At 59.5% G+C, this 27,618-nt stretch overlaps 7 protein-coding genes across 8 annotated transcripts in view; 5 read left to right on the forward strand and 2 right to left on the reverse strand.

Moving 5' to 3' along the window:
- The window catches only part of TAOK3 (TAO kinase 3), a 46,016-nt gene extending 43,589 nt beyond the window's left edge, over positions 1–2,427 (forward strand). For both annotated transcript variants that reach the window (XM_063173344.1, XM_063173345.1), the window contains one exon: positions 901–2,427. In XM_063173344.1, coding sequence (XP_063029414.1) covers positions 901–1,062 — 162 coding nt within the window. In that variant the 3' untranslated portion in view covers positions 1,063–2,427. The remainder of the gene's footprint in view (positions 1–900) is intronic.
- An 891-nt stretch (positions 2,428–3,318) lies between these two features.
- On the reverse strand, positions 3,319–6,152 carry PEBP1 (phosphatidylethanolamine binding protein 1). The gene is made up of 4 exons (XM_063173347.1): positions 5,961–6,152; positions 5,524–5,633; positions 4,821–4,921; positions 3,319–4,091 (listed from the first exon to the last, which is right to left on the reverse strand). Exons 1-4 carry the CDS (start codon positions 6,093–6,095, stop codon positions 3,874–3,876), a joined length of 564 nt encoding a protein of 187 aa, XP_063029417.1. The 5' UTR covers positions 6,096–6,152; the 3' UTR covers positions 3,319–3,873.
- An 804-nt stretch (positions 6,153–6,956) lies between these two features.
- VSIG10 (V-set and immunoglobulin domain containing 10) lies at positions 6,957–13,243 on the forward strand. The gene is made up of 8 exons (XM_063173332.1): positions 6,957–7,053; positions 7,266–7,550; positions 10,211–10,492; positions 11,231–11,524; positions 11,605–11,715; positions 12,323–12,335; positions 12,448–12,608; positions 12,706–13,243. Exons 1-8 carry the CDS (start codon positions 6,969–6,971, stop codon positions 12,771–12,773), a joined length of 1,299 nt encoding a protein of 432 aa, XP_063029402.1. The 5' UTR covers positions 6,957–6,968; the 3' UTR covers positions 12,774–13,243.
- A 592-nt stretch (positions 13,244–13,835) lies between these two features.
- CFAP73 (cilia and flagella associated protein 73) lies at positions 13,836–16,169 on the forward strand. The gene is made up of 7 exons (XM_063173471.1): positions 13,836–13,894; positions 14,250–14,475; positions 14,587–14,691; positions 14,757–14,957; positions 15,046–15,267; positions 15,536–15,691; positions 15,788–16,169. Exons 1-7 carry the CDS (start codon positions 13,836–13,838, stop codon positions 15,881–15,883), a joined length of 1,065 nt encoding a protein of 354 aa, XP_063029541.1. The 3' UTR covers positions 15,884–16,169.
- An 80-nt stretch (positions 16,170–16,249) lies between these two features.
- Positions 16,250–21,831, reverse strand: DDX54 (DEAD-box helicase 54). The gene is made up of 20 exons (XM_063173182.1): positions 21,776–21,831; positions 21,031–21,172; positions 20,874–20,944; positions 20,612–20,797; positions 20,474–20,523; positions 20,324–20,365; positions 19,997–20,092; positions 19,783–19,904; positions 19,561–19,622; positions 19,308–19,439; positions 18,872–19,082; positions 18,484–18,618; positions 18,046–18,267; positions 17,883–17,956; positions 17,556–17,753; positions 17,252–17,397; positions 17,066–17,179; positions 16,875–16,979; positions 16,618–16,721; positions 16,250–16,533 (listed from the first exon to the last, which is right to left on the reverse strand). The coding sequence occupies exons 1-20, from the start codon at positions 21,812–21,814 to the stop codon at positions 16,310–16,312; spliced, it is 2,475 nt and encodes an 824-aa protein (XP_063029252.1). The 5' UTR covers positions 21,815–21,831; the 3' UTR covers positions 16,250–16,309.
- RITA1 (RBPJ interacting and tubulin associated 1) lies at positions 21,813–25,113 on the forward strand. The gene is made up of 2 exons (XM_063173473.1): positions 21,813–22,132; positions 22,256–25,113. Exons 1-2 carry the CDS (start codon positions 21,813–21,815, stop codon positions 22,773–22,775), a joined length of 840 nt encoding a protein of 279 aa, XP_063029543.1. The 3' UTR covers positions 22,776–25,113.
- A 1,242-nt stretch (positions 25,114–26,355) lies between these two features.
- TPCN1 (two pore segment channel 1) overlaps positions 26,356–27,618 on the forward strand; it is a 42,208-nt gene continuing 40,945 nt past the window's right edge. The window contains exons 1-2 of the mRNA XM_063173339.1: positions 26,356–26,451; positions 26,638–27,211. Coding sequence (XP_063029409.1) covers positions 27,100–27,211 — 112 coding nt within the window. The 5' untranslated portion in view covers positions 26,356–26,451; positions 26,638–27,099. The remainder of the gene's footprint in view (positions 26,452–26,637; positions 27,212–27,618) is intronic.

A 27,618-nucleotide genomic window follows, 5' to 3' on the forward strand; every position in this document is an offset into this window, starting at 1 on the left:
GCTGTGCCCGTTGATTTTGGGGGACACAGGGCACTGTGAAGCTGTGCTGGGGGGTGCTGGCTGTGCTCCTTGCAGAGGGGATTTTGGGGATACAGGTGACATGGAGCTGTGCTGGGGGCTGCTGACTGTGCTTGTTGATTTTGGGGACACGAGCAGGGTGGAGCTGTGCTGGGGGTTGTGACTGTGCTCGTGTCAGAGGGGGTTTTGGGGACCTGGGGCAGGGTGGATCTGTGCTGGGGGCTCCTGACTGTGCTCCTTGCAGAGGAAATTTTGGGGGACATGGGCAATGTGGATCTGTGCTGGGGGCTGCTGCTGGCTGTGCTCCTTGCAGAGGGGATATTGGGGATACAGGAGGCTGGAGCTGTGCTTGTATCAGAGGAGATTTTGGGGGGACACAGGGAGGATGGAACTGTGCTGGGGGCAGCTGGCTGTGCTCCTTGCAGAGGGGATTTTGGGGATACACACAGTGTGGATTTGTGCTGTGGGCTGCTGACTGTGCTCATTGATTTTGGGGGACAAGGGCAGTGTGGAGCTGTGCTGGGGGCTGCTGGCTGTGCCCCTTGCAGAGGGGATTTTGGGGACACAGAGCTGTGCTGGGGGCTGCTGGCTGTGCCCCTTGCAGAGGGGATTTTGGGGATATGGATCTGTGCTGGGGGCTGGCTGTGCCCCTTGCAGAGGGGATTTTGAGGACATGGATCTGTGCTGGGGGCTGGCTGTGCCCCTTGCAGAGGGGATTTTGGGGATACAGGGGACATGGATCTGTGCTGCGGGCTGGCTGTGCTCCTTGAGAGGGGATTTTGGGGACATGGATCTGTGCTGGGGGCTGCTGGCTGTGCTCCTTGAGAGGGGATTTTGGGGACACAGAGCTGTGCTGGGCGCTGCTGACTGTGCCCCTTGCAGATCGAGGAGGAGCTCGCCGCCCTGCAGAAGGAACGCAGCGAGAGGATCAAGTTCCTGTTGGAAAGGCAGGAGCGAGAGATTGAGACGTTTGACATGGAGAGCCTGCGGATGGGCTTTGGGAATTTGGTCACATTAGAGTATCCCAAGGAGGACTATAGATGAGGTTAAATTTCTTTGCCATTTAAAAACAAAACAAAAAAACAAAACAAAACAAAAACCACAGAAAGCAAACCAAGTAAGGATAAAACTTGCAAACCCAACATTCCCCATGTTGACGGGCGTGCTCTCTCTCTTTCTGTCTCTCTTACTGACATCGTGTCGGACCAGTGCCTGTATATTCTTATCCATCAGGGGCCCCTTTCCCCCGTCACGTCCCGGTGCAGGACAGCTCCTGGCAGTCTTTTCCATAGTATGTCACAGTATTGATGTCTCTGTGCAATGATTAAAAATGTTTCAGTGAAAACTTTGGAGACAATTTTAATGGAGAAAAAAAAAATATATATATAAAAAAAAAAAAGCCACCAAGTGGATGTATGTTGCTTCTGAGCAATCACTCATTTTACCACCAATCAATGAAAGTACAAGCAAAAAAATATTAATAATTAAAAGATATCTACGATCCCAGGGGGAGAGAGACTGAATCCGCAGCCTTACCTTAACTAGCTGCTGCATAATTTTATTTTATTTTTATTTTTTTGGTATTTATTCATCAGGAATAATTAAATAATAAAAAAAAAAAAGTTTTATTAAAGATTGAAAAAAAAAATTTGATACATTTTACAGAAAAAAAAAACTTAATCGTGCTGTACATATCAGTGGTGACATATTATTACTTTTTTGGGGGTGGGGAGGGGAGGGTGACGACGTGGTGATTTTTAGGAGAACCATGCCAGGGGCAGCAGGGACAAGCCCTGGCCCCTGGGCATATTCTTGATTGTATCATAAATCATTTTCTGCTGTCGCAGAGAATGTGAATACACTTAAATGAGCCCACAGGATCCCAGTAGCACAAATTGGGCTTTGTCAAATCGTGTATTTTGTGTATAGAAGGAATTTAAGGAGAGCTTTTACTTATTTTCATATTGTATTTTAACTGTTTCTCTGATCAAAAATTTTTTTACTTCTTTCCCCCCCTCCCTTCCTGCTCCAGCCACCCCCCACTCTCCAGTTCTGTTCTGGAGCTCAACACTGTCTGTTAGATCATCCCAGCCCTTTTCAGTTTTTCTTTTATTTGTTTTTTTTTTGGGGGGTTTTTTTTTGTTCCTCCCCCAAGTCCACCCCCAACCCCATGATCTTGGTCATAAATATTGCATTATTCACACTTTCAAACTGTGTATTTTCTTACAATAAAAAGAGAAAAAAAAAAGGCTTTACTTCTTTTGCATGCACTTTAAAAAAAAAACCAACAAAAAAAAAAAGGACAAAAAAACCAACAAAACAACAAAAACATTTTTCAGGTTCCAGGGAAGAGCATGAATAACTGTCAGAGCTTTTAATTATATTTGTAAATAAAAGTGTTCATCACAATGCCTGGCTGTGTTATTGTGGGAGGGGTGGCTCGTGGCCCAGCACAGGTGCAAGGTGGGGATGGGGAGGGGACACATTCCACAGGTGTCCCGTTCCACAGGTGTCCCTCAGCCTGGGCAGGGCTGGTTCCTGGCACTGGAGGCTTTTAGGGTAATGGATTTTTTATTTTTTCATGTCCTCTGAGCAGTCCAAGGATGGATGAGCCTTGTGAGCCCTGCTCCAACCTAACTCTGGTGGGCCTTGGGCTGGAGTAGCTGGGGCTGTTTTCCTGGAAAATCACTGATCCTCTGGAAATGTTTTAATTGCTGGGCTGATAGAACTGCCCTGGGGTTTTATTTTCACAGGGTGCTGCTGATTCCTGTTTGTCAGACCATGTCACTGCAGAGCTTTGATAGAGCAGCTTGGAAAAAAGGGGGAAGGCTCCTGATTCTGTGAAGCTGAATTGCACTGGCTTCACCTTTTTTACCTTTTTATAGCCACCAGGCTCTACCAAAGGCTCATTTCTGCTCTGGACACTCAGGAGACACCCCCAGCCCTCAATGGAGCAGCAGGAAGCACCTGGGACCTGCAGCTGGGCTGGGAATTGGCCTCAGGTCAGGGAAGCTGGTGGTGCCCAGATTGTTCTGACTGTTGGGGTGTCAGATGTGCTGTGGTAATGTGGGGGCTCCTGTGGAGGGTCCCCACGGGTCTGGGAGTGAGTGGAGATCCCCTGGGAAGGAACTGAAGGCTGGGAATGTTTTTGAGATAGAAAGACACGATGGCTTTGAGCTGTGTCCCTCCAGGAATGGGAGCCCTGGCACAGGGTCCAGCCTCATCCCAAGAACACAACAGCACCCACTGCTCCCTGAGCACTGCCCTCATCCCCCCAAGAAGACAAGCAAGCACACCAAGTACCTTGGGAAGTTTTTAATTGCACTGTGAGCACAGGGCAGGGCACCACAGGACTGAACAGAACAAAGTGGTCTCAGCTTTGGGTGGCAGCAGAGAACAGAGGGAAGTGCTCTAGGCCAGCTCCTGCCTCCCCTCGAGCTGCACCTTCACTACTGTAGTGGTGATGTGGAGGCACTGGCCAAATGTAGGAGGGGGGAAAGGAAAAAAAAGGGGGGGAGAAGTTTCCCTTGGACTGCCCTCTCCTCTCCTGGGAAAGGGAGTCTCCACAGCCAACACCTGCCCCAAAGTGGTTGTGCACCCACACCCCTGCCACCTCAAGCCATGCCAAGACAGCAGAGACCCCCTGAATTGACACTAATTCACAAAGGCTACTGTTTCCCTTAAGCAGGTCAGTTTGGAGCCAGGGGCAGCTCTCTAGCTAGGATACCACGAGCATCAGCACAGGGACAGAGCAGGGACAGTGACAGCGACATTGTCAGAGCAGGACACTTGGCTCAAACTCATTAACAGAACACAACTGCAGCGCCGTGCCCAGCCCCACCGTGGGCCCTGGCCCTACTTCCCCGAGAGCTGCTCGTAGAGCTTGGGCACGTAATCGTCCCACTCGGCCTGGTAGCAGGTGCCCGCCACGGGCGCGCCCAGCCCGTACTTGCTGCGGAACGCGGCCACCTTGAACTTGCCGCGCTTGTCCCCGGAGCGGTTGGAGAGCACGGGCTCGCTGCAGGCCAGCGGCTGCGCCTGCTCGTACACCAGCCACACGTAGCGGTGCAGCCCTGCGGGGGGACCGACAGCGCCGTCAGAGCCCTGCGGCACAGCTGCCTCGGGTGCTCTGGTCAGCCACAAGGTTTTGTTATCGCTCCCTTCTGTCCTTGCTAGCTTTGTGAGGAAATCCTCTCTTCTGTTCTTTTAGTATAGCTTTAATATATCATTTTCTTTTATTATAATATATATCATAATATCTTTTCTCCTGAGAGGCCTCATAAATCTGTTGTAAACATCAATTATCTGCTGCTGTGGAATGCAACAGGTGCATCTTTGATTGGTCTCATGCAGTTGTTTTTAATTAATGGCCAATCACAGTCCAGCTGTCTCAGATTCTCTGATCAGTCACAAGATTTTATTATCGCTCCTTTCTATCCCTTGCTAGCTTTCTGATTAAATCCTTTCTTCTATTCTTCTAGTACAGTTTAAATATATCATTTTAATGTATCATTAATATATAATTTTCTTTTCATATAATATATATTATAAAATAACAACTCAGCCTTCTGAAACATGGAGTCAGATCCTCATCTCTTCCCTCATCCTGGGACCCCCGTGAACACCACCACACCCCAGGTGAGCCCACAGCTGCTCAGGGAATTAGGTGCATTAGCCAGGCTGGATCCCTGCTGTGTGCAGCCCCCAGCAATCCTGCATGGATTGTTCCTGCAGGGCTCTCCCCACCCTGCTGCACTGGGTGTGATCCACAGCAGCACCTGGGAGCGGCTGCAGGTACCGACCTGTTCCCTTGGGAGGCCCGGAGCCAACGTAATCCGACATGACGGTCCCGCTGCCCACGTTGTTGCCCTTCATGTTGGTCACCAGGAAGTGATGCCACTCCCTGAAAGGAGAAGGCACAGAACAATCTGGCAGAGCCACAGGTAAGAACAACCTCTGTCACTCCAGCTGCTTGCTGCTTTTCCATGAGGCTGTCAGCATGGAGTAAACAAAGAGCTGCCATTCCTTGTTTGCCAAACCCAAAGAGCACCAGTCCCAGAGCAGGCCCTGCTTTGTTGGGATGCACAGCCTGCCAAAACCAGCCCCATGTGGCTGCAGGAAACGCACAGCCTGACCTCTGAGAGTGGGGATTCCAAACACTGCTGAGGCTCACTTGAGGAAGGTGAGCTGGTCCCAGATTTAATAGTCTGCTGGCAGCAAAGACCTAATTCCAACTCACATATGTGCTAAATTAGAGCAAGCAGAAAATGCTGTGCTGCTCCAGCTACAACAGACTTTGAGCATCCTTGATAAGAGCAGCTGCTCCTCCCCATGCTGTCCCTGGCTCAAGGAGAGACGCAAGGACGTGATTTCTATGACAAGGCACAGCCCCACAGCTGCACCTTAGGCAGAGCACAGCCCCACCTCCTCCTTAAGCCTCTGCTCAGCCTAAGAGAGATGCTCCCTTTTCCCCACGCAGGACACGGAGCTGTCCAACCCCACTACCTGAACTTCGGGTCCTTCCGACTGGGCGCATCAGGGTCCGTGAGAACCAGGGTGTAAAGCTTCTGGGGATCGCAGCCGTCCCACTCGATGCTGGTGGGGCGATGCTGGACCTGCAGGGATGACCGCGTTAGCACCGCCCGCGCTGCCAGCGCCAGCCACCTGCCCTGCACACGGGGCCAGCACGGCCTGCGCTGGCAGCGGCACCCCAGGGCTCAAAGGCCATTCGTGCCAGCTCGCCCTGGCTGTGAGAGCCACGGGTTTTCTCTCCTGCAGCACGGCCGCCCCCACAGCAAGGCCGCCCCCACAGCTCAGCCCCTCTCTGTGCCCCGCACCCGGGGAAGCGCCGGCGGCAGCTGCCGGAGGGACAGCGCAGGAGGCCCGGCCGCATCCCGCCATTTTGCCGCGCCAACCCCCGCGCGCAGGGCCGGTTTGCTCACCTGTGTGGGCGTGAGCACCTTGCCCAGCTCGTCGATCTCCACGAAGCCATACTTGACCCTCAGCGGGTGCGCTGGCTTCTGCTCCACCTCGGAGAGGCTCAGCGGCCCGTCCCACTTGGCCAGGTCCACCGGCATGGCGACGTTTGTGGCTGCGACGGCGGCGGCTCCGAGCGGCCCGAGCCCCTTGGCGGAGGCACCGCCCCGCTGCGCTCCCATTGGTGGAGACGCCGCTATGCTCCCCTCCCATTGGTGGAGACGCACCGCAGGCCTCCCCGTGCCAGCTCTATGGCGCCCCCAGGCGGAGCCGAGGGGGGCCGGCCGAGCTCCGGTTACCTGGGCCAGCCCTGTCGTCCCTACCGCTAATTAGGTTAATTAATAATTAATGTACTAGGGCCCAGTGGGACAATCCTGTGGGTCTCAGCGCTCTGTTTCACGCACGCCTTGGTGCTTCCAAGCTGCCATGTGTAAGGTGTCCTGGAGAAACCCGAGCATAGTTGCGTGGTTACGGTCCTCGCTGCGGGGTTATACAGAGGAACAACCATTTATCTCTGCTCTTCCCGCTCCGCGGTTTGTGCGGTGTCTCTGAGTGGGTGGATTAGAGCAGCTCTCTGAACGTGCGGGTCGCTTACCGCTCAGAGAACACTGCTTAGGGAACCCCGCTCAGCACACACCGCGCTCTCCGGTTCAAACACTCCCGGTCCGTGGGCGGCACCGGGGGCAGCGCCAGCCCCGCTCTGCTGGTGCCGCCCCACATGGCCGGGGGAGGGGGTGAGGTGACCCCAACATGGCGGGCGGCGTTGGGGGGGGGTCTCAAGATGGCGGCCGCCCGAAGCGGCGGCTGTGAGGCGGCGGGACCCGCTGCATGGACGAACCCCATCACGGGCCCCTCACGGGCCTGGCGGGCGGGTCCCCCCGACCGGGCACGCCCGCCCGCCCTTCCCAGGCCTGTCCCCGGGGCGGCGGCAGGGCAGCACCGCCTCCGCGGGGCTCCGGCAGCGGCGCACAGCCATGCAGCGGCTCGGCGGGATGCCGCCGGCGCGGCTCGTCCTCGCCCTTTGCTTCTGGAGGCTGGTGCCGCGCCGGGAGGCCGCAGGTAGCGCGGGCTGCGGGGAGGGGAGCAGGGAGCTGTGTCCCTTTTCCTGATCCTGCTGTGCGCTGGTGCTTTTTAGTCACCTCAGATGTCCCTCAGCAGTCCCGTAAGAAGCACCCCAGAGGGCTGACACAGAGCAGGTATCCAGGTCTTTGCTGCAGAAGGCGGCTTTGCCCATTCCCTCCATCCCTTACGGCGTCCCCTCTCTCTTGCAGGAACAGATGAAGTGGTTTTTGGGCAGGTGGGAGGAAACATCCTCCTCTTGTGCCGCAACGTGTCCAAGGAAGCCACCGAGGTGGTCTGGTTCCAAGGGGATCCGCAGTCCTTCCCGCCTCTCTTCTCCTCGAGGGTCTCCTTCCCCCCCGATGTCCGCTTCTCCCTGGTGGACAACAGCTCCCTGAGCATCTCCGAGCTGCGTGTGCAGGACGAGGGCAACTACACCTGCAGGGAAGTGCTGAACAAGACGGACCACGAGCACAGGGTGCAGCTCCTGGTGGCCAGTAAGTCATGCCCGAGCTGGGCTTCCTCCCCTCGGCCTCCCACGTCCCCAAATTCATCTGGCACTGGTGGAAAGATAATATTTAGAAAGTGCGGACGGCTTTACGGTGCAGAATCTCTCTCACATCTGCTTACAAGCACGAAAATGTGAGTCCAAATGTTCTGCCACAGATCTAGCATGTGGAGGGGAAATGGCAGCTCTCAAGTCCTCGCTGTGTCTCTTCTTCATTGCTGGTGATAAATGAGTTTTTGGGCACATCTTCCATTCTCTGTAGCTATTCCATGGGGACCTTTTGCCTCTGAGTCTGGCTGACTCGAGTCTCCATAAACCTTGGGGTAGGGGCTGCTGCTTGCTGTCTGCTTTCCCTTGTTTGGGATAGATGTGCTGTGCCGTCCTTTTAGTGGGAGAACTCTTCCCAACTTAGAAGTCTTACATTGATGGAAGCACGAAATTCCTCAGGTTTATGTAGGAGCAGTGTCCTGGGAGCGTACCTGTTATCAGCACAGGCCAGTTCTATCAGCCCCTCCTCCCTTTTCCATGTCTATTTCATCCATTCATTCCCTTAGAAACGTTCAGAGCACAGGTGGAAGTCAGGCTGGAAAGCACTCCAATTAATCATTCCTGCTTTTGCCAGGGAGCCATTTTTTGCCCTGATGCCTCATGTATTCCATGGGAACAGTCCCCTCCAGATCTGGTGCTGCTCTTAGTGCCCTCAGGATTGAGAAGAGGGAAAATCTGCTGCTTTTTGGTGCTCTGTACTCCCTTGGCCCTTTCCTTTCTTGCTGCTCTTTCCATGTGTGAGACCTGTTTGCCTTGAGGGTGTTCCTTCCTTCTACCTGTGTGTAAACACTGCACCTGTTCTGCACAGATTAACCTCTTGAAAGTTTACAGGAATAAAAATTCTCTTCCTGCAGCAAGGAATGTGCAGATGGGGGTGTGGAAAGGTTGAACCCCAGGCTGCTTCAGGGTGTGGATATGTAGGCACTGGGATGAGAAGCCCCACATCTGGAGCACTGGGGCAGAACATCTGGGAGCACCACATATTTATGTGGTGCCAAGTGTTGGTGCTGCACTCTGAGCTTCATTAATTAGTCTGGAATTAATTGTATCACTAATGTCTGAGTACAACAAAGGTGATGTGGGCATAGCCTTTGATAGGTGAGGAGAAGATTTCTGGAGATGCTTTAGCTCAGCAGCAGAATCAGTAAAAGTTAGAAGTTTAACCTCTGACCTGTATCAGAGCCCCATTTTTTTACAACCCCTGTTGGTAGAACATCTTATCCTGGCCTGGAGCAAATTTTGGACTTGGCACTGCTGTGGAAAAGCCTCCCAGGACATGTAGAGGTTTTGTGTGGGAATAACCATCTGACAGCCCATCCCATGGGTGGTACCAAAATGTTCTCTTTTTGTTGGAAACTGCACTTTGACAACCCCACAAGCAGTAAACATTCTAGTGACAGGACAAAGGTGCAGCCCTGCCTTGGGCTGTGGTTCTGTGTTTGTTTTGGATGGGAAGCACCTGTGAAGGAGACGTGCAGTTCCACACCTCCAGGGATTCCTTGGCACATCTGTGTGTGGGTTGATGCAAGAGCTGTTGGCTCTCCTGGGGGTCAAACCACAACAGCTCCTTTTTGCTGGTGTTGTGTGAGGTTGGGAGGGTGGAGATTTTTATTTGGTTTGTTAATGTTGTGGGAGCAGATTTCTTTAGACAGAGTTGTGCTGGGAGAGCCTGGGAGTTCAGGATGTAAAGCTGATGGCTTCAGGGGACTGTTCTGAGCTCAGCACAGAAAGTGCAGCTCTGGCTGGGCATCCTGGAGGGGCTGTGTCCACCTGGACATCCTGGAGGGGCTGTGCCCCATTGATGTGGGGCAGTTTCTGCTGGTTCTGGCTGACAGGTGCCCTGTTAACCACAGCCAGGGTTTGGGGTCAGTTTGATCCTCCCCAGAGGTGGGACACAGGGAGTGTTGCAGAGAACTTTCTTGCCAGAGTTGGGTGGTTTCAGAGATCACCTGAGGTGTGTGTACAGTTCCTGCAGAGACCAGCCCCAGGAAGGTGTGTTCTTGCAGCCCACATGAGGGTTTGCCATGACGTTTTTTTAAATAATTCAAGTAATTTCAAAGTCTTCTGAATAAATGCTCCCCAAAATAAGCCTCAGACATCCCTCTGACACCTCTGGTGTGTGGGGCTTGTTTTGGTTGGATCTCTTGGTGGGGTCTTGTTCAGCTCTGCATTGGGCACAGTGTGTTAATGCTGCCTGGATCAGAGTCCAGAATCCCTGTGGCTGTTAAATCAGCACGTGTGTGTGTGGATCTGTGTGTGCACGGAGCAGCTGGGAGAGAGCCAGAAGTGTGCCTTGCTCTCAAGTGGTGACTCAGTGGTAGCTGTGCCATGAGCACCAGGGCAGTGGGATTCCATTTTCCTGCTGTGTTTATCTCATTTCCATTGGACAAAGCTGTGGCAATAATTTTTTCCCTCCCTCAAGGCTTGGCTGTGGGGACTGTCACAGCCCCTCTTGGTCCCTGCTTGTTGTCACTTACAGCTGTGCACACCTGGGGCTGTGGGATGCAGGTCAGGGAGCAGGAAAGATTTTCCAAGGGGAATGATGACAAATGAATTCCAGCCCTGCAAGTGTTTCTGACCACGTGCTGTCCTTGCTGATAGATCCACCACAGGCATCCCCAAAGTGCTGGGCTGAGAGCTCCTCGTCAGGGCAGATGCTGCAGCTGTTCTGCAGCTGGCCTGGAGGGTACCCCCACCCCACCCTGCACTGGAGAGAGGAGGGGCAGGACTTGGAGAACTCCAGCTGGGTCATCAGCTCCACCAGCTCCTCAGACACCCACGTGGAGACCCTCAACAGCTCCCACCTCGCCCACAGGAAAGTCTTCACGTGTGTGGGCAGCCACGTGGTGAAGCAGGAGCAGCCTGCCTGCACTGTGGAGATAAGTGAGTGCTTTTGCTGCCTCATTAACTGTCATGAAGCTGGTGAACGGGGGCTGGTGGGTACCCTGGGCATTCCCTGCTCTCCAGAGCACTGAGGAGGTCAGGGAAGGCAGGAGGTGGCATGGCAGGGCACAAGTGCAGCAGGAGGCACAGGTGTCCATCATGGCAGAGGTGTAGCTGAGCTGTGTTTTGTGCCCATCTTCAGGGGCCAACAAATTTCACCCCAGCAGTGTTTTCACCTGTGGAAAGCTCCCACACACCTGTGTGACAGTGAGAGGTGATTTGGGGGCTGTGGGCAGCTTGAGATGAGGTTTGGCAAGGGTGGGTTTAAGAATTGTGTGTGCCCTTCAGGCATCTGAGTGGCTGATGAAAATCTGGGCTGTCTTCCAAGGGTTGTCAAGGCTTCACAAGAGCTCTGCTGCTCCCAAGGGAAATAATCCCTGGGCTGCTCTTCTCCTCTCTGCCACCTACCTGCTGGCTGCCCTCAGACCATTTTTCCCTGGGGATGTGCAGACAGGTGTCAGAAGGGACTGAGCTCATGAAAGCTGCTCAGGTCACCCCTGGGGAGGCTCCTGAGTGAGCCAAATGCCAAACCCATAGTGCTCAACTCCCAGACTCCTGCCTGCCTCCCTTCTGTTAATGATTATTAATCAGCCAGAAGCTTGATTGCTCGTTATGTTAATTGCCTCCATTCCCTCCTTGACTCTTGTTTTTGTTTCCTTTTGCCCCGGGGCTGTTCAGAACTCCCTTCCCTGGAGTCTGAGCCCCCTCAGACCTGCTTTGTGGGTGACAACGTGACCCTGACGTGCCGGGTGACCGAGAGCACGCCGGCAGCTCGGCTCAGCTGGCTCAGGGACATCTCCCAGCCCCAGCAGGAGATCCAGCCTGGGGGGAGGTTCCTCATTGCCCAGGAGGGCAACGTGTCCAGGCTCACCATCCAGAACTGCTCCCAGGCCACCGATGGGGGCTGCTACGTCTGCAAGGCCCAGAACCCCGTGGGGCTCAGGGAGCTCTTCGTGTGCCTCACGGTGAAACGTGAGTGGGGCTGTGCCAGGAGGGCCTGGGGGTGCTGCACACCTGGGAATTCCTCATCCATCTGTGTCCCCTCTCTGCAGAGCCGGTGAACATTGTTGGGGTCGTGGGTGCTGTGGTGGTGCTGTCCCTCCTGGCTGTTCTCACCGTCACTGGGGTTGTGTTGTACTACAATCCCCTCCTGTGCCTCAGAGGTAAGGGTTGGTTCCTCCTTCCTGGGGCTCTATCCCTGACCTGCTTGTCCCTCCCTGCATGCTGGAGTCAGTCAGGGTTGCCTGTGCCACGTCTGGGCAGGTCACCTCCACATCAGTGCCTCTGCTTGGGGCTGCCAGTGGCCATCTGGGGGAGGCACAGGGTTGGCAGGGCTTGTCCAGTCAATGAAACCAGTGGCACTCCCAGTGCTGTGGTAATCACATATCTTCTGAACAGAGAGAGACATAATTCTCTCCCAGGATTTTCCTGGGAAGCTGTGAGAGAGCTCAGAGAAAACAATTCTTATCTTAATCTCTGCAGTGGTTGTGCATGTGTGGAATGTGTTATGGAGATTGTTTACCAAAGTGTGATTCCTTAATTGGACTTTGGTGATGGTGTTTTAATTCATTGATCAATTAGTTCCACGCATTTGTATCAGACTGTCTGGCAAGGCTGATGGGTTTTTCATGGCATAGTGTGGTAATAATAAAGCATTGATCAGCCTTCTGCAATCACAGAGTCAATGCTCATGATTCCCCATGCAGGGGCACACTGCTGCCATACAGAGGGGCAGTTTCTAATGTTGTCTCTCTTTTCTCTCCCATTCAGGTGTTGCATTCAGGTGAGTTGACTTTCCTCAGCCCAGTTCCTTGTGGCATCACTGCTCAGCCTTCCTGTAGGGCAGGGAGCAGGCTCTCCTCAGCCTTTCATCCAGCTTGCTCTGCTGTTGCCAGGAATGCAGACTCAGGGGATGTCCTAGTGCTGGTGGACTCTGAAGATGACGAGGAGGGGAAGGGGTCTGAGGAGGCCCTGAGCAGCTGCACGGAGCACGAGGCCATGGCCCTGGTCAGTGGGAGCAGGGCCCAGGCTGCTCACCTGAACCACCTCACAGAAGGTGAGGAGCCCCTGCTCCCTGCTGAGCAGCTGCCAGGGAGGGAGGAATCCTTGCTGGCTGTTGTAGCTGAGATGCTGCTGCTCTGTGCCCTGTGTAGGTGACGATGATGAGCTCCACAGTGGGGTCTCTGCACAGGATGTGAGAGAAGAGACACGAGGCTCATAGCTCCTATCCCTCCTTGAGGAAGCACACGGAGCTCCAGCTGGAATCCAGCATCAAGCAGGCCCTCACTGTGTGTGGCTGAGCACAGCCTGTCAGTGTCCTGTCCCAGGACACTTCAGGCACCTCTCTCTCCACCTGCCACTTCCACAGTTTCACTCCATCCTTCTCCAGCCTTGTTTCTCCATTTCTTCTGTCTTCCATTTTCCTCTTTGTCTTGGGTGCTCCTAAAACAAGGTGGCACCCAGCGCAGGCAGAGCATGGGAACACCCCCTCACTTCAATGCCTGTGACAGACTCGAATTCCCATATGGGATTCTGGCTCAGTCCCCCTGAGCAGCTCTGGGATGGACAAAGTCACCACGGGGCCACAGCGGTCCTGGGGCAAGGGGAGAAACAAGGGCTGTGTGGGCAGGACATGGCTGACACTGACCCTGGGAAGGCTGAATTGTTTTTATTATAAATATTTTTCCCCTATTCCTTCTGCAGTGTTGCTCTGTGTCCAAGTCAGGAGTTAATCTCTTCCTTGTGTGGGTGCAGGGTAATGGGGACATGAGCACGCATATGGGGGGACAAAGGGGACCTGACAGCTTACAGGGGATCTGATGGCCCATGCAGAAGGGAAGCTCTCCTGGGACATGCAGAGAGAGGCGGGGTCTGTGCTGTGGGTGAAATTGGGGTGTCTGAGCCATCCCTGGGTTGTCAGAACAGTGTGAGCTGGAGCAGGCTGAGGGTGGGCTGGGGACTGTGCTTAGGGTCTGGCTGTGCACAGTGGTCTCTGGAGGGCCATGGAGCCTCAACAGAGGGTTCTGAGGGGCTGGAGTGGGGTCTGAGGGCTGGAGGGAATAGAGTGTGGGTGGAAGGATGGGATGGTTTGAGAGTGGGAGCCCCGCAGCAAGCAGCCCTGGTGCATTCCCTGTGCCCCGCACCGCTGCTCGGAGCCGAGCCAGGAAAATCCCCGGGAGCCGCGGGAGCCTCTGGCTGCCCCTGGCAACTCTGTTGTGCTGCCAGCACCTCCTCGGCTGTCCCGATCCCAGCTCCTCCCGGGCGAGGAGGAGGCACCGCCGAGATGGAGCCGGAGCTGGAGGCGCGGGTGCGAGAGGCGTTGCGGGACAAGCTGCGGCTGCTGTGAGTGACACCCCTGTGCCCTCCCGGGACAGGTGACCCAAGGGCTGGCACCAGGCCAGCGTGTCCTGTGTGCCCCATGATCTCAGTTTGTATTCCTATCTCCGGGTGCCACTGCCAGGATGGCTGTCAGGGAGGAGAGGACACAGCAGCCATGGGCTGGGGGCAGGCAGGGGGATTCACGGGTTCTAACAAGAAAGCTGAGGTTGCGGTGTGACCTGTCCTTCCCTGGGGAGCAAATTGAACAAAGATGGAACCAGCTCCATCTCGCTGGTGCTGGGGGACTCCAAGCAGGGGAGGCTGACGTGGGAGGGGTGGGCATGAATGCAGGCAGGGCTCAGCCTGAGTGGTCCTGACCCCGGGTGAGCGGGCCAGGCACAGCGGCGGCCCCTGGCAGCCCTGCCCGTGGCACGGTGGCAGATGCCCTGCCCAGGCTCTCCCTCCGCAGCCCGGCCGAGCTGCACGCAGCCCGTGGCAGGACGGGGACAGCGCGGGGCCCCGCCACGCTCCCTCCATCCACCCGTGTGCTGCTGAAGAGGCGGGAGGCGGCGGAGGCGGAGCGGGAGCTGCAGAACCAGCGGCAGGTGAGGGCGCTGCGGGTGTGCCTGGGGACAAGGGGCTGGCAGGGGTGTCCCCAGCTCCCCTCGGGTGCCCACAAGCCTGGGCGATGCTCCAGGCCCCCTGTCGTCCCGCAGGAGTTCCAGCAGCGGATGCAGCGCCTGGCGCAGCGCCGGCAGCAGCTGGCCCGGAGGCGAGAGCAGCACCGCGACGCCGTGCTCAGATTCGAGTCCTTCCTCAAGGTGCCGGGCCGGGGCGGGGGCAGGGCCGGCCGGAGGGTCCCCGCTGACCCCGTGTCCCGGTGCAGGCGGCGGCGGCCCGGCGGGAGCGGGAGCTGCGGAGGGCGGACGAGCAGCGGGCGCGGGCGGCGGCGGAGCGAGCGGAGAGCGCCCGGCTGCGGCGGGAGCTGGAGCGGCTGCGGCGGCACCGGGAGCGCCTGGCCCGGCGCCTGCGGAGCCTCCGGCCCTTCGGGGACTACCTGCGGGACGTGCTGGCCGCGATGGGCCAGGTGAGCTCCTGCCGTGCCATCCTGCGTGTCCCCAACCAAGCCCTTGGAGGGGTCATCCCTGCGGCCTCAGCCGCCTCCCACTGCCCAGTTCCAGGACGTGCCGGCCATGCTGGTGCATTTGGGGGTGCTGGCGGAGGTGCGGGCAGCCCTGGCACGGGAGGCAGAAGCCGGGCAGGAGCAGCTGGCCCAGGGCAGGGCACAGCTCCAGCGGTACCGTCAGGAGAGCAGCACCCAGCTCCTGGGCACCAGGAACGAGCTGGCACGGCTCCACACACGCCTGGAGGCTGCCCAGCGGGATGTGCGCCAGTGGGTAAGGGGGATGTGGGGTGCCCAGGGACCCCCAGGGAGAGGGGCAGCAGTACAGACCCCAGGTGTGCTGCACAAGGAGATGCCCAGTGTGGTGGAGGTGCAAAGTTGGGCTGCACCCTTCTGAGCTGAGCTGAGGATCCCCACTTGCCCAAAAAGCAGCAGCTCTGCATGGGGGGGATACACAGCCAGGACTCCTGGGTTACCCAGGCCTGGCCTGGGGGGCACAGAAGGACACAGGGCAGTGACCAGGGGCTCACCCTGTCCCCCAGGAGTCCTGCTGGACCCACATCCAGAGCACAGCCACCCAGAAGACCCTGCTGCTGGGGCAGATCAAGCTGGCTGTGCTGAACCTCTTCCAGCAAACCACAGCACAGCTCAGGATCCTCACAGACAGAGCCCAGGACACAAAGGCCCAGTTGGACACAGTCAGCACAACCCTCTCCCCGGGGCAGTGGGGCTGGGGACTCACAGGGGCACTTACACCCCAGGATGGCTGTGGCATCAGTCTCTCATCTCCACAGGTGCTGCTCTGCATGAAGGCTCTGTCTGACATCTGTGCCACCGGCACACACCCACAGCAGCACAGGAGTGTCAGGCTGCTTCAGGGCCACAAATAGCCCCTGGGGACTATCTGCCTGCTCCTGGGGCTGGAGAGAGGCTGCCAGGGCCAGCATGGAGCCACAGGACCCCTCTGTATGCAGGCAATTCCTGCAAGTCTAGAAACCCATGTCAAGAGGCAACATGGACAGCAGTGGCACAGTCACACTGGGGTGGCACCACACCCAGGCAGGGCCAGGGCACTCCTGAGGTTCCCTCCTGCACAGAGCACCCCAGGCAGGAGGACGAGGAGGAGAGAGCTGCTGAAGGTGCTTCACATTAAAATACACCCAGCTGTGCAGCACAGCACCTGCTTCTTCTTGCGTCTCTAGGGAAAGAATCACCCCAAGCACGCTGCTTGGAGCAAGGACAGACAGAAGCCGGGATGCAAAACCAACCAATATTTACTGTCCCTTGCCCAGCTCCCACCCCAGGCGCCGTGTGTCCTACATCCTCTTCCTGAGCTTGCCCTTCCTGGCGGGGCCGGCGCGGCGGCCGAAGGCCATGAGCCGCAGCTCCTGCACGCGCTGCCGCCCGCGCGCCCGCAGCCGCTTCAGGCCCCCGCTCTGCAGGAAGCGCTGCTTGGCCGCCTTCTTGCGCCGCTTCAGGATCTGCTGCTTGTTCCTCAGCTCCGAGCGCACCCTGCCCTGCGCCGGGGACTGCGTGGGGCCTGCGGGGGGATGGGACAGGGCTGTGCTCAGAGCCAGGCTGAGGGGAACAGGGCAGGGCTCTGCTGCTTGCTTTGGGTACTCACCCTGCCCACGCCTGTGCTTCCCTCTGAACTGCTCGCTGCTGCGTGGCCCTTCCTCGTCCTCGTCCCGCTCGTCAACCTTGTACTTCTGCTTCCACTTCTCATAGCTGGGACGGGCGCGTTAAGGGAACATGTGGGGACTCCTCGCTTGACCCCACTGTGCTCCCTCCCCTGGCAGGGGATGGAGCCCTGACACACAGGTCCAGCCCTGCTCCCGCAGTGCCCAGCCCAGGCAGGCAGCAGTGCCCACAGCAGGATACAGGTTGTTCTTGTAGGAGCTGCTGATGTAGCGCCCGCTCTCCGTCCGCACCTTCTTCTTGTCCTCCTGGCCCGTCTGCCCCACAAACCGCTTCTTCTTGCGGTCCCTGCGAGGGACAGAGGGGTGGTGGGACCGAGCAGTGCCACCCCCAGCACCGATTCCCCCTCCAGCCCACGGGCAAAGCCCACTCACCACTTGAGCAGCTGCTTGTTCTTGTTGAGGTTGTGGTTCTCGTCGCCCATGAGATCCAGCACGGCCCCGGCCGCCTGCTGCTCGAAGGCGCTGCCCTCGCCGCCCACGCTCAGCCTGCCAAGGGGGGAGATGAGAGCAGCCCCCACACAGGCTGGGGGCACAGCAGCAGGAGCCCCCCAGACTTACCCCCGCTCACTCTCAAAGTCCTTGGGCCGGTAGGGGATGTAGAAGTCCTCAGCCTGCTGTGCCGGCTGCTGTGGCTTTTTCCTGGGACCATCTTCTCCTCCTCGGCTCCGTTTTCGTTTCTGGCCCCCCACATTGGAAAACACGTCCTGTATGGGGACAGTGGAGGGTTTAGGAGCCATGTCCCCCCAACATCCCCACAAGTCTCTGCACCAGCCCCCAAACCCCAGCACGATCTGGGCCCTGGTGCTGCCAGCACCGGGCCAAGGCAGCTCTGCAGCAGTTCCTGCATCCGTGACCCAATTACCTGGAGGTCTTCCTGCTCTCCTTCCCCATCCTGGGGCTCAGGAGGGGCTGGGCACATCCCCTGCCCTTTAAGTGCTGCTGCCCGCTTCTCCTGCTGCCCACGCTGGAACTTCTCAATCAGGGCATGGTCGTGGCGCCGCTTCGATCGCATCACGGTGCTGGCCGGTGTCCGGGACGTGGCGTTGATCTCAAAGATGGTCTGTGCCCAGGGCAGGAGCATCATTCCCAGTGAGCCACATGGGCATCCCATCCCATCCCATCCCATCCCATCCCATCCCATCCCATCCCATCCCATCCCATCCCATCCCATCCCACTGTCTCAACTCACCGCCTTGGACTTGTAGCTCTTAATGCTATCCACCAACTTCAGCCTTTGCAGCTCGGTGTCCTCGAAGCGAGCTCCTGGGGCAGTCAGGCAGGGACAGGGGCACAGATCAGTTTCATGGGGAGGGCAATGGGGTCCCCTCCCTCAGCATCCCCCCGGCACTCACTGAAGAGGGGGTGCATGCCCAGCTGGGACACATCCAGGTCCTTGGCCCTCTTGATGGACTCGGGCGAGGGGCCGGGCCGGGAGCGCAGGTACTGCTTGTGGGCGTTGTCGGCGACGCGGCGGAGGCTGCGCAGCTCCAGGGAGCTCTCGTGGTCCGTCAGCAGCAGGCACTCCTCATCATCCACCAGACTCTGGGGCACACGGCCCAGGACATCGCCAGCATCTGCAGCCCAGGGCACAGCGTGTCACCTCCCAGCACCCAGCCTGTATTTATCAGAGCAGAGCTGCCAGCTCCAGGGAGCTCGGCACTGTTCAATCAGCAAGCCCCACACACAGGGTGTATCACAGCCCCCCAACAACCCATTTTCACCACCACAAGACCACAACCTCCAGCAGTGGCCAAGGAGAACACCCCAGTGGCCACACAGCCACCCCTCACCTGCAGGCATCTCCTGGGCCCCGGCGAGGACGAGCGGGCGCCCCAGGAAGAGGTGGAGGTCAAACACGTAGGGCATCTCGTCAGGAGCCACCAGCGAGTAGGCAGTGCCACTGCGGCCAGCCCGGGCCACACGACCTGGCACGGGCAAGAGGAGGATGGGAAACCATGCCCAGCCTGGCCCCACCCAGGTAAGGGATCCCTGGTGTCCCTGGCAGTCTACACATGTGACATTTACCACGGGGGCATGGCTGGCAAGGGACAAGGGGAAACTCTACAAGGAAGGTACCAATCCTGCTCCCAAGAACCCTCACAATCCAGCTGGGACATCACTGCTTTGTCCCCAGTCTGTCCCTCAATGCCACAACACAGTGAGGGCACTGGCACCCACCGACACGATGCAGGAACAGCTTGCCCTTGGCAGGGAAGCTGAAGTTGATGACATTGTCCAGCATGGGGATGTCCAGCCCCCGGGCAGCCACGTCGGTGACCAGCAGCACTGGGCACTTGCCCTGGGAGAACTTGGCAATGTTGATCTTGCGGGCGGTCTGGTCCAGAGAGCTGTAGATGTGGGTGCAGCGGATGCCCTGTGCTGTCAGCAGCTGGGAAGGGGAGAAAAGAATGGATGGATGTGCCCTCAGCAGAGAGACAGGGCCAGAGACTCCAGAGTGGCCACCTGGACCTCCAAATCCCACTGATGTGCTCCCTCCTCTCTCTGAGGGGTGAACGGATGCAGCACCTCCATGATCACATATTCTGGGATTTTTCCTTTAACCCAGTGAAAGCTCACTGCAGACCCCACATGGGCACTCCCAAATGCCACTCACCTCCCTCAGATACTCCGTGTGGTGCTTGGTGGCCACGAAGACGACGGTCTGGTCCTGGGGTTTCACCACGCTGCGGAGCAGGTGGAGCAGCACGGCCGGTTTGTCGTCCCCACGCACATGGAAGAACACCAGCTGCAGCACGAGGGCAGCGCTCAGCCCCGTGCCACCACTGCCACCCTCGTCCCCTCCTCAGGAACAGGGGGATTGCAGGGGGTAGGGGGCACAAAGCCCCTCTTGAACTCCCCCATCTCACCTTTAGCTGCTCGCTCAGCTTGGACTCCACATCCAGGCGGATCAGCATGGGCTCAGTGAGGCCTGTGGTGACACACAGGACATGGGTCACCCAGGGGTGTCCTGCTGAGGACACCCACTTGGCCAGCATTAACCCAGCTGGGTTTTCCCAGTGCTGGGCTCAGCCTGGCTGTGGGGCTGTGCCAGGTCCCTGTCCCCAGTGCCACCTGGCCCAGGTCCTCACCAGCCCGGGCAAACTCGACGAGCAGCTTGGGCAGCGTGGCGGAGAACAGCACGGTCTGGTGGCAGTCGGGGAGCCGGGCAATGATCTCCTGCAGCTGCTCAGCAAAGCCCATCTCAAAGAGCCTGCAGGGAGGGGATATGGGATATGGCAGGTGCCGCCCTGGGCTTCTCATCCCTGTGGGGACACTGCCAGCCCTGGGGACAGCCCTGCTGACCTGTCTGCCTCGTCGAACACCACGTACTCCACGGTGTGCAGCTTCAGCTTCATCTCCACTGCCACGTGCACCAGGCGCCCAGGGGTGGCTATGATTCTGGGGGGACAGAGAGGGTGACAGGACCAGGACGAGGGGGAGACACTGTCCCCACACCATTCTGGGAGCAGGTCCCAAATCCACCCAAAGATGACACAATAGAGACCCTGTTGTCCCACAGGAGTTGCTCCAAGGGAACACCAGGAATGCCCATCAGGCACACCAGTGATGTCCCCAGGTGGCTGGTGGCCATTTACCCACTGGGTCCCCCCCCGTGCCCCAATCACTCACATGTCAGGGTTCTCATGCAGGGCAGCAAACTGGTCCTCCATCCTGTGAAAGAGGGGAGAGGCTGGGGTGGCACCGGGCAGCTCAGCCCCTCACCAGGTTTTGGGGAAGCTCAGGGAAGCAGGGATTGGAGGGGACATGGGGACAGCTTACTTGTCTCCTCCCAGGATCAGGGCTGTCTTCAAGCCAGTGAACTTGCCCAGCTGCAGGGTGAGCAATAAACATATTGGTGGGATGCAGAACCAAACCCATTGTCCCCATTTTTCCCACTCACCCCCGTGTCCCCTGTACCTCCTTGGTGAACTTGAGGGTCTGCAGGGCCAGCTCCCGGGTGGGTGAGAGGATGAGGGCGCGCGGCCCGGCCTGGCTGGGCGCCTTCAGCCGCTCGAACATGGGGATGAGGAAACAGGCCGTCTTCCCACTGCCCGTGCGGGCCATGGCCACCACATCCCGGCCACGCAGGATGGCAGGGATGGTCTGTGGGACACCACCGTCACTGTCACTGTCCCACTGCCACCCCCTGGGGCAGGGACCCACCGCTGCCCAGGCTCACCTTCCTCTGGATGGGCGTGGGCACCTTGTAGCCCTTCTTCATGATGCCCTTGAAGACAGGGTAGCTGAGGCCTGGGGGAACAGGGACAAGTGAGGAGGCATGGGCAGGAGGGGACAGTCCCCGTCCCAGGGACAGCTGTGCCCTGCCTCACACGCACCCATGGACTGGAAGCCCCCGGATTTCTTCTTCTTCTGGTTCTGGGCCCGCACCATGGCCTGAGTGTCCAGCTCAGCATCAGCGTCGGCGCCATCGTCCTCCTCGGCGGCCGTAGGGAAGGCGGGCAGTGGGGCCGCAGGGGCCTGGGGACAGTGGGGGACATGGCTGTGGTGAAGAGTCAGGTCACAGCAGCTCTGCATTGCTGGTGTGGCAGGCAGGGCCACCAGTGCTGGTGACTGGGGGTACTGGGAACATTGGCACTGGGGACCCGGGTACTGGGGACACTGGTACTGGGACAGTGGCACTGGACATGGATATTGGGACACAGGTACTGGGGACACTGGCTCTGGGACATGGGTATTGGGACACTGGCACTAGGACATGGGTACTGGGACACGGGTGCTGGGGACTCAGGTACTGGGGACACTGGCACTGGGACAGTGGTACTGGAACACGGGCACTGGCGACTCAGATACTGGGACACGGCTACTCAGGACACCGGCATTGGGACACTGGTCGTGGGGACATTGGTCGTGGGAACACGCATACCAGGAATACGGGCACAGGGGACATTGGCACTAAGGACACCGGTACTGTGGACACCGGCACATGGACACCGGGGCCGCAATACCGGGCGCAGGGACACGCCTCGCTCGGGCCCGGCCCGCCCCGTTCCCACCCCGCTCCCGTTCCGTTCCCGTCCCCGTCCCCGTCCCGTCCATTCCCGTCCCATTCCCGCCCGGTACCGGCGCCTGGCGTGGCTGCCGGCGGTTGCGCGGCGCCATGTCGGTCCGGCGGCGGATCCACGTGTCGGGGCGGGGGCGGAAGGGGTCGGGCCCGGTCCGAGCCCGCCCCGGGGCCGCGGCCATGCGGGCGGCAGGTCCGGCCCCAGCCCCGGTCCCGGCCGGTGGTGGCTCGGCTGCCGCTGCCGCCCGCCCTCCGCGGGGTCCCCGGGGCCGCCGCCGGGTGCGGCCGTCCTTCGTGGACGAGTCGCTGTTCGGCCGGCCCGCGGGGGCCCGCCCGCCGCCGCCCGCCTTCCCGCCGCCCTGGGCGGCTCCGGCGGCTCCCTCAGCGCGCGGCTCCCGGCCCGGCAGCCAGAGCAGGTGAGCCGCGCCGCGGGGCGCTCCCTGCGCCGCCCCGTGTCCGTGCCCTGCGGAGCCCCTCGAGTCCCCCTCTGCTTTCCCCGCTGTAACCAGCCCGTGTTTCTCCGCTTGTCGCCCCGCAAGGTCCCGAAGCCACGCTCCGTCCTTCTGTGACGAGTCCCTGTTCGGTGCCAAGCCGCAGGGCGCTGCCTGGGCCGCTCCGCGGATGAGGAAGGAGGATGTAGCCAAGCTCCACTCGCTGCTCTGGAGCCCCCCGCCCGCCCCGCAGAGCCAGCCCGGCCTGTCCCCGCACAGCCGGGGCGCTCCCCTGCGGGCCGTCCATCCCCCGGCCACGTCCGAGCCCGGCCCCCGGGAGAAGCTGTGTGCCTGGAGACATCCCGGGAGCGATGCTTGCCCCAAGGGCTGGGCTGCTCCTGGCAGAGCACGCTCTCAGTCTGTCAGCCGGCTGAGCACCCCCCCGGACAGGATTCACCTTCCTTCCAGCCTCGGCACAGAAAGGTGGAGGAACCAGAGCGCTCCAACGACCCCTGCAGCCCCCCGGGGCCCGCGGGTGAGGGGTCGGTCCAACAGCGTGTCCGGATCTCCGGTGCCCAGGAATGCCAAGGCAGCAGGCAGTTGCTCAGCCAGACCCCCCTGGAAGTGATGCCAAGTGTCCCTCTGGATGTACACACAGCCTTAATCCACCTGAGGCCTCCCTGAGGCCAAGCCCTTGAGGACCCTGGGGTTTTCCATGGCTGGAAATGAAGGAAGGGGCTGCTCTGTGCTGGAAGGCAAGCCAGGAGCCAGAGGTGACCACAGTGCTGGGAGCAGTGACCTCCTGGTTCAGGGCACACCCCATGGCACCAGAGCAGGAGAGCCTTGGTGGGAGCAGCACCCTGTGATGTGCAGGGGTGTCAGAGGAGGTTCCTGCTGTCTGGGAAATCCAGTGGGAGGTTGGAGCAGCAGGGAACAGGAGTGTCCCCAAGTGCAGAGCAGGGCCTGTCCAGGCACAGGGACATTGTGGGGACAGGCAGGGGCTGTGCAGCTCCCAGGACAGGGGGTGCTGCTGGGGTGGGGTCCCAGGTGAGTCTGGCTGGGGCAGTTGGGGTCTGAGGACCCTGGCAGGGACCTTTGCTGAGAGGAGTCCTGCTCCATCCCACCTGTGCTCGTCCCTGCAGGAATGCAGGGCGTCCCCCTAGTCTGACCTGTCCAAGGTGGTGGAAACCCCTAGGAACAGAGGCTACACAGCCTCTCTTCCCACTGCTCCACTGTCCTCCGGGTGGAAATTCTCCCTTTATCCAGTCACAGCATTTCTGGTTTGATTTTGTGTCTGTTCCTGAGCACAAACCTTGGCCCAGCCCTCACGGCCGCCTCCTCTTTGCAGGTATTGAGAGGCTGCTGAGGCCCTCCCAAAGGTTCCCTTCTCCAGGAAATGAGCTCCATTCCCTCTGCCTCCATGCACAGGACGTGCCTTGGTGTCTCCCTGCTGTCCTTGCTTTGTGCCACCAACACCTTATGGACTCCTCTGACAAAGCAGCACGAGCACAGAGGTGAGGAAAGCACTGCCCTGGTCCCAGGCTGGATGGGATTTGTGACACACAAGGACCTGCCCAGGGATTTTGGCAGCTCATGGTGATGAGGAGGTGCTGAGTAGATCCATAACTGTGTGCCTGGGGGTTGAGAGCTGCTCACAGCAGTGCCACGCTGTCACCGAGTGCTCCGAGACAAATCTGGGGTCTGTGGGATGCTGCTGAGGGACCTGGGCACCTCCAAAGCTCCTCCACTTCCTTTGCTGAGGTGGGAAAAGCAGCTCTGTGTGGATAGAAGTGGATAAAGGGCATGGGGTGGGTGAGTGGGGTTTGCAGCCACTGCTCCCTGGGCAGGGAGGCTGCACTGAGGAGCTGCTGGGGTTAGTGGGAGTTTGGTAGCTCCCATGCCGAGGGAAACACATTCACCCAAGGACACACCAAGCCAGGTTAAGAGCATCATTCTGTCCCAGAAATGATTTTATTGCACCTTGAGCAGCAGCAGGATCAGGTCTTGACCCACTCCAGCAGGTGGAGCTGGAGCCAGCCAGGAGCCTGCACTGCGGGGAATTCCTGCTCATTTCTGGGCCTGACAGGGAGCAAGAATAACCTGACATTATTAAAGCCTGAGAAGGTGAGTGAGGATCCTTGTGGTTCACTCCAAGCTCTCAGACCTCTCCCTGTGCTTCCCAATGAGGCAATCCAGCAGCTCTTCTCCAGCTGGGGTAAAATTGGAGGGACAAGAAACAACTGTGGCCTTCTCAGAGGGAGGGGTTGGCAGTGCTGGTGTCCATCCCAGCCTGGTCAGCTGTGTTTGGGATGTGGGCACACGGATGTGAAGGCTGCAGGTTTCACTGGGCTGGGAGAGAGCCCAGATGTGGTTTGGACACTAGATGGAGACAAGAGGGTTGAGGATTGACACAGGAGCAGGAATGCTGTTCCAGCAGCAGGTGGGAGATCCAGAGGGGCGAGTCCTCAGCAAACTGGGGGAACTGCCCTGGAGTCCAAGCAGCAGTGTGATCCAGTGTGATCTTGGAGAGCTGGTGTCCTTGAAAGAGGAAGCCTCTTAAAATAAGGAGAGATTTAATCTGAAAATCAAGTAAGCAGTGGCCTGTGTGGCCAAGATTGGCCACTTTACCCCCACTGCTGTGCTCAGGGTCTAAGGAATCAGTGGGGGAAACTAGAGCCCATCTCATCAGCCACATTTCCCTGTCCCACACAGGGCCAGGTTGTCACCAAGGCCTTCCAGGAGATCAGAACTGGCACTTCTTGCTATTTACACATGAGGATGTTGTTTAAGTATAAATGTGTTTGCACTTTGTTCCATGATTTTCACTCACATTGGTGCTTTACTGTTGCCTTGTCCTCTTGTTCTGCCAGGTCTGTGCAGCTCAGCACGAGACCAAAAGCTGCTCTGTTACTGCTGGAGCTGATGCTCACGTGGAATAAAAACCACATTAAATCTGAATGAAATGAGGTGGGGGAAGTGTTCAGTTGTTTCCTCCCTGCAGATCCAGCCTGTCACTGGTGCTCAGCTCAGGACAGAGTTGTTGATACAGAGGCCAAACCAAGCTGGGGATCCTCCCTGCTGCTGCTCTCGTTTTTCTGCCAGCTCAGCACTGACACAAATCTCACTCTCCACCTTTGACACCACCCTGCCTTGTTGCTTATTGGGATTTGAAGCTGTGTTGCTGCAGGCCTGCTTTACACTGACACCAGCAGAGCACTGAGCTGGAGCGGGACCCTCCAAAAGCAGCAGAGCTGACCCTGGCAGGGTTCATGTCCTGCAGGACCTGTGGAGAGCCAGCGCTGCTGGATGCCCCTCACGGCCCCCACTGTGCCAGGGCACGGCTGGGCTGCACTCGGGCCCGACCCATTCCTACCGCCCGCGGGGCCTGCGCACAGCGAGGGCCCGTCTCCGTTCTTCCCGTCTCCGTGCGGCCCGGGGGGAAGCGGCTGTCCCGGCCCGGGGGGAAGCGGCTGTCCCGGCCTGGGGGAAGCGGCTGTCCCGGCCTGGGGGAAGCGGCTGTCCCGGCCCGGGGGAAAGCGGCTGTCCCGGCCTGGGGGAAGCGGCTGTCCCGGCCCGGGGGAAAGCGGCTGTCCCGGCCTGGGAGGAGCGGCTGTCCCGGCCTGGGAGGAGCGGCTGTCCCTGCCTGGGAGGAGCGGCTGTCCCTGCCTGGGAGGAGCGGCTGTCCTGGCCCGGGGGGAAGCGGCTGTCCCGGCCCGGGGGGAAGCGGCTGTCCCGGCCTGGCAGGAGCGGCTGTCCCGGCCCGGGGGGAAGCGGCTGTCCCGGCCTGGGAGGAGCGGCTGTCCGGGCCCGCTCCCCGAGCCGCTCCCGCCCGCGTTCCGCCGTTGCCCGGTGACCGCTCCTCTCCTCCTTGACTTGGGGCGGGGCCTCGGCGCAGCCAATGGCAGCCCCCGCTTCACGCCCCCAGAGCCCACCCCCGCCACCTCAGACCAATCAGCACCCGCGTCTGTTTTGAGGGACAGCGCTTCTATCCAATGGCGAGGCGAAGTGCGTGAGGCGGGGAGTGGAGGCGGTGTTAGCGCGGATCCTCGGGCAGGGGGTGGGGGCAGGCCGTGTGCGCGGATTGGCGGGAGCCATGAGGTCCCGCCCCCATGGGCGGGGCCCGTGCTGTAGCAGCCAATGGAAGGCGAGGGGCGGGGCGCGGAAGAGCCGCGTCGCTGCGGGCGCCGGTTCGGAGGGGCCGGGCCGGACCGGACTGGGCCGGGGGGCGCGGGGGTCCCGGGCCGGGCGGTCCCGGGGGGTTTGGAGGGTCCGGAGGGTCCCGAGGCCTCGGGCAAGGGAGGCTGGTGAGGAGCGGGTTCACCCAGGGCTGGGAGCAGGGCGCGGGGAGGGCGCCGGGCCGGGCCGGGCCTCCCCATCGCGGTGACAGCGGCGTGCCGGTGTCCCTCTGGCCGGACAGGGACGGCGGCTCTGAGCTGTCCCCGTGGCGCCGTCCTGGGCCTGCCTCATCTTCCTTTTCCATCACCTTTTAGAGCGATCCGTGACCTTGTGGCATCGCGCAGTTCGCAAAAGCGCTCCGGGAAGTTGATGTGCGCGGACTGCGGGCGGCCCGGGGCGCTGCGGGGCACGGACGGAGCCATGTGTGCCCGGGACCCCTAGCGCCATGCCGGCCCTGCTCCCGGCGCCGCGGCACCTGCAGCTCGCCCCGGAGCGCTTCGTGCTGAGAGTCCGCTGTGCTACGAGCCGTGCCTCGGCCGGGAGGGACAGCCCCGGCCCCGCCGTGTGAGCTGAGCCCGCACGGACCCACCGAGCCCTCACAGCCTCACTGAGCCCGCAGTGCCCCGCCGAGCCCGCTGTCCGGCGCTGTCCGGAGATGGGTGCGCACAGCGCGGTGTCCCGGTGCCCCGCAGGCCGCCCCAGGCTCGGGCCGGCCCGGCAGAGCTGCTGACAGCCGCGCCGCCCCAGAGAGCTGCGGAGAGCCCCGGAGGGACGGCATGGCGGTGAGCATGGACGATGATGTGCCGCTCATCCTCACGCTGGACGACAGCGGGAGCAGCGCCTCAGCCCCTCTGGATGAGCCGGACCGCGAGGAGCTGCCCAACGAAAGTAAGAGCGCTTTGGCGCTGCCCGCACGGGGCTTGTCTCGGTGGGGTGGCCGCTGCTCCCGTGGGACCGGCAGAGCTGGGCTCGGTGTCGGGGCTGCCCGGTAACAGCGGGTCCGGCTGCCGCTTGTCCTGCTTGTTTTATTGCTCACAGCTCCCTGTGACACCACGGGAGCCGCTCGGGTCCTACCAGTGCTTTTTCTATCGCACGGTTTTGTCGTTTCCCCCATGACCTTAAGCCCTTTCCTGCGCGCTGTCCTTCCCTTGGCACCGTCCCACTGCACTTATCTCATGACTTTTCCCAGCACCATAAACATCTGCACTTTGCAAGGCTTGTTTTGTCTGTTTCTAGTTTACGTCCTGATTTTTACGAGAAGGGAAGTGTTGATAAATCCCTTCTACGTCTTCGTT

This window comes from Melospiza melodia, chromosome 20, assembly GCF_035770615.1.
Source record: "Melospiza melodia melodia isolate bMelMel2 chromosome 20, bMelMel2.pri, whole genome shotgun sequence".
Classification (NCBI taxonomy): Eukaryota; Metazoa; Chordata; class Aves; order Passeriformes; family Passerellidae; genus Melospiza; species Melospiza melodia.

Excerpts from the sequence above, each read along its gene's own strand:
- PEBP1 (XM_063173347.1), bottom strand. The coding sequence starts at position 6,095 with ATGCCGGTGGACCTGGCCAAGTGGGACGGGCCGCTGAGCCTCTCCGAG. Across the intron at positions 5,634-5,960 it reads AGGTGCTCACGCCCACACAG|GTCCAGCATCGCCCCACCAG; the intron begins GTGAGCAAACCG and ends TCATCCCTGCAG. Across the intron at positions 4,092-4,820 it reads CGGGCCTCCCAAGGGAACAG|GGCTGCACCGCTACGTGTGG; the intron begins GTCGGTACCTGC and ends GTCCCCCCGCAG.
- VSIG10 (XM_063173332.1), top strand. The coding sequence starts at position 6,969 with ATGCAGCGGCTCGGCGGGATGCCGCCGGCGCGGCTCGTCCTCGCCCTT. Across the intron at positions 7,054-7,265 it reads GCCGCGCCGGGAGGCCGCAG|GAACAGATGAAGTGGTTTTT; the intron begins GTAGCGCGGGCT and ends TCTCTCTTGCAG. Across the intron at positions 11,525-11,604 it reads CGTGTGCCTCACGGTGAAAC|AGCCGGTGAACATTGTTGGG; the intron begins GTGAGTGGGGCT and ends CCCTCTCTGCAG.
- CFAP73 (XM_063173471.1), top strand. The coding sequence starts at position 13,836 with ATGGAGCCGGAGCTGGAGGCGCGGGTGCGAGAGGCGTTGCGGGACAAG. Across the intron at positions 14,692-14,756 it reads GATTCGAGTCCTTCCTCAAG|GCGGCGGCGGCCCGGCGGGA; the intron begins GTGCCGGGCCGG and ends GTCCCGGTGCAG. Across the intron at positions 14,958-15,045 it reads TGCTGGCCGCGATGGGCCAG|TTCCAGGACGTGCCGGCCAT; the intron begins GTGAGCTCCTGC and ends CCCACTGCCCAG.
- RITA1 (XM_063173473.1), top strand. The coding sequence starts at position 21,813 with ATGTCGGTCCGGCGGCGGATCCACGTGTCGGGGCGGGGGCGGAAGGGG. Across the intron at positions 22,133-22,255 it reads CGGCCCGGCAGCCAGAGCAG|GTCCCGAAGCCACGCTCCGT; the intron begins GTGAGCCGCGCC and ends TCGCCCCGCAAG.
- DDX54 (XM_063173182.1), bottom strand. The coding sequence starts at position 21,814 with ATGGCGCCGCGCAACCGCCGGCAGCCACGCCAGGCGCCG. Across the intron at positions 18,619-18,871 it reads GCTGTTCCTGCATCGTGTCG|GTCGTGTGGCCCGGGCTGGC; the intron begins GTGGGTGCCAGT and ends TGCCCGTGCCAG. Across the intron at positions 16,722-16,874 it reads AGCTCCTACAAGAACAACCT|CTATGAGAAGTGGAAGCAGA; the intron begins GTATCCTGCTGT and ends CGCCCGTCCCAG.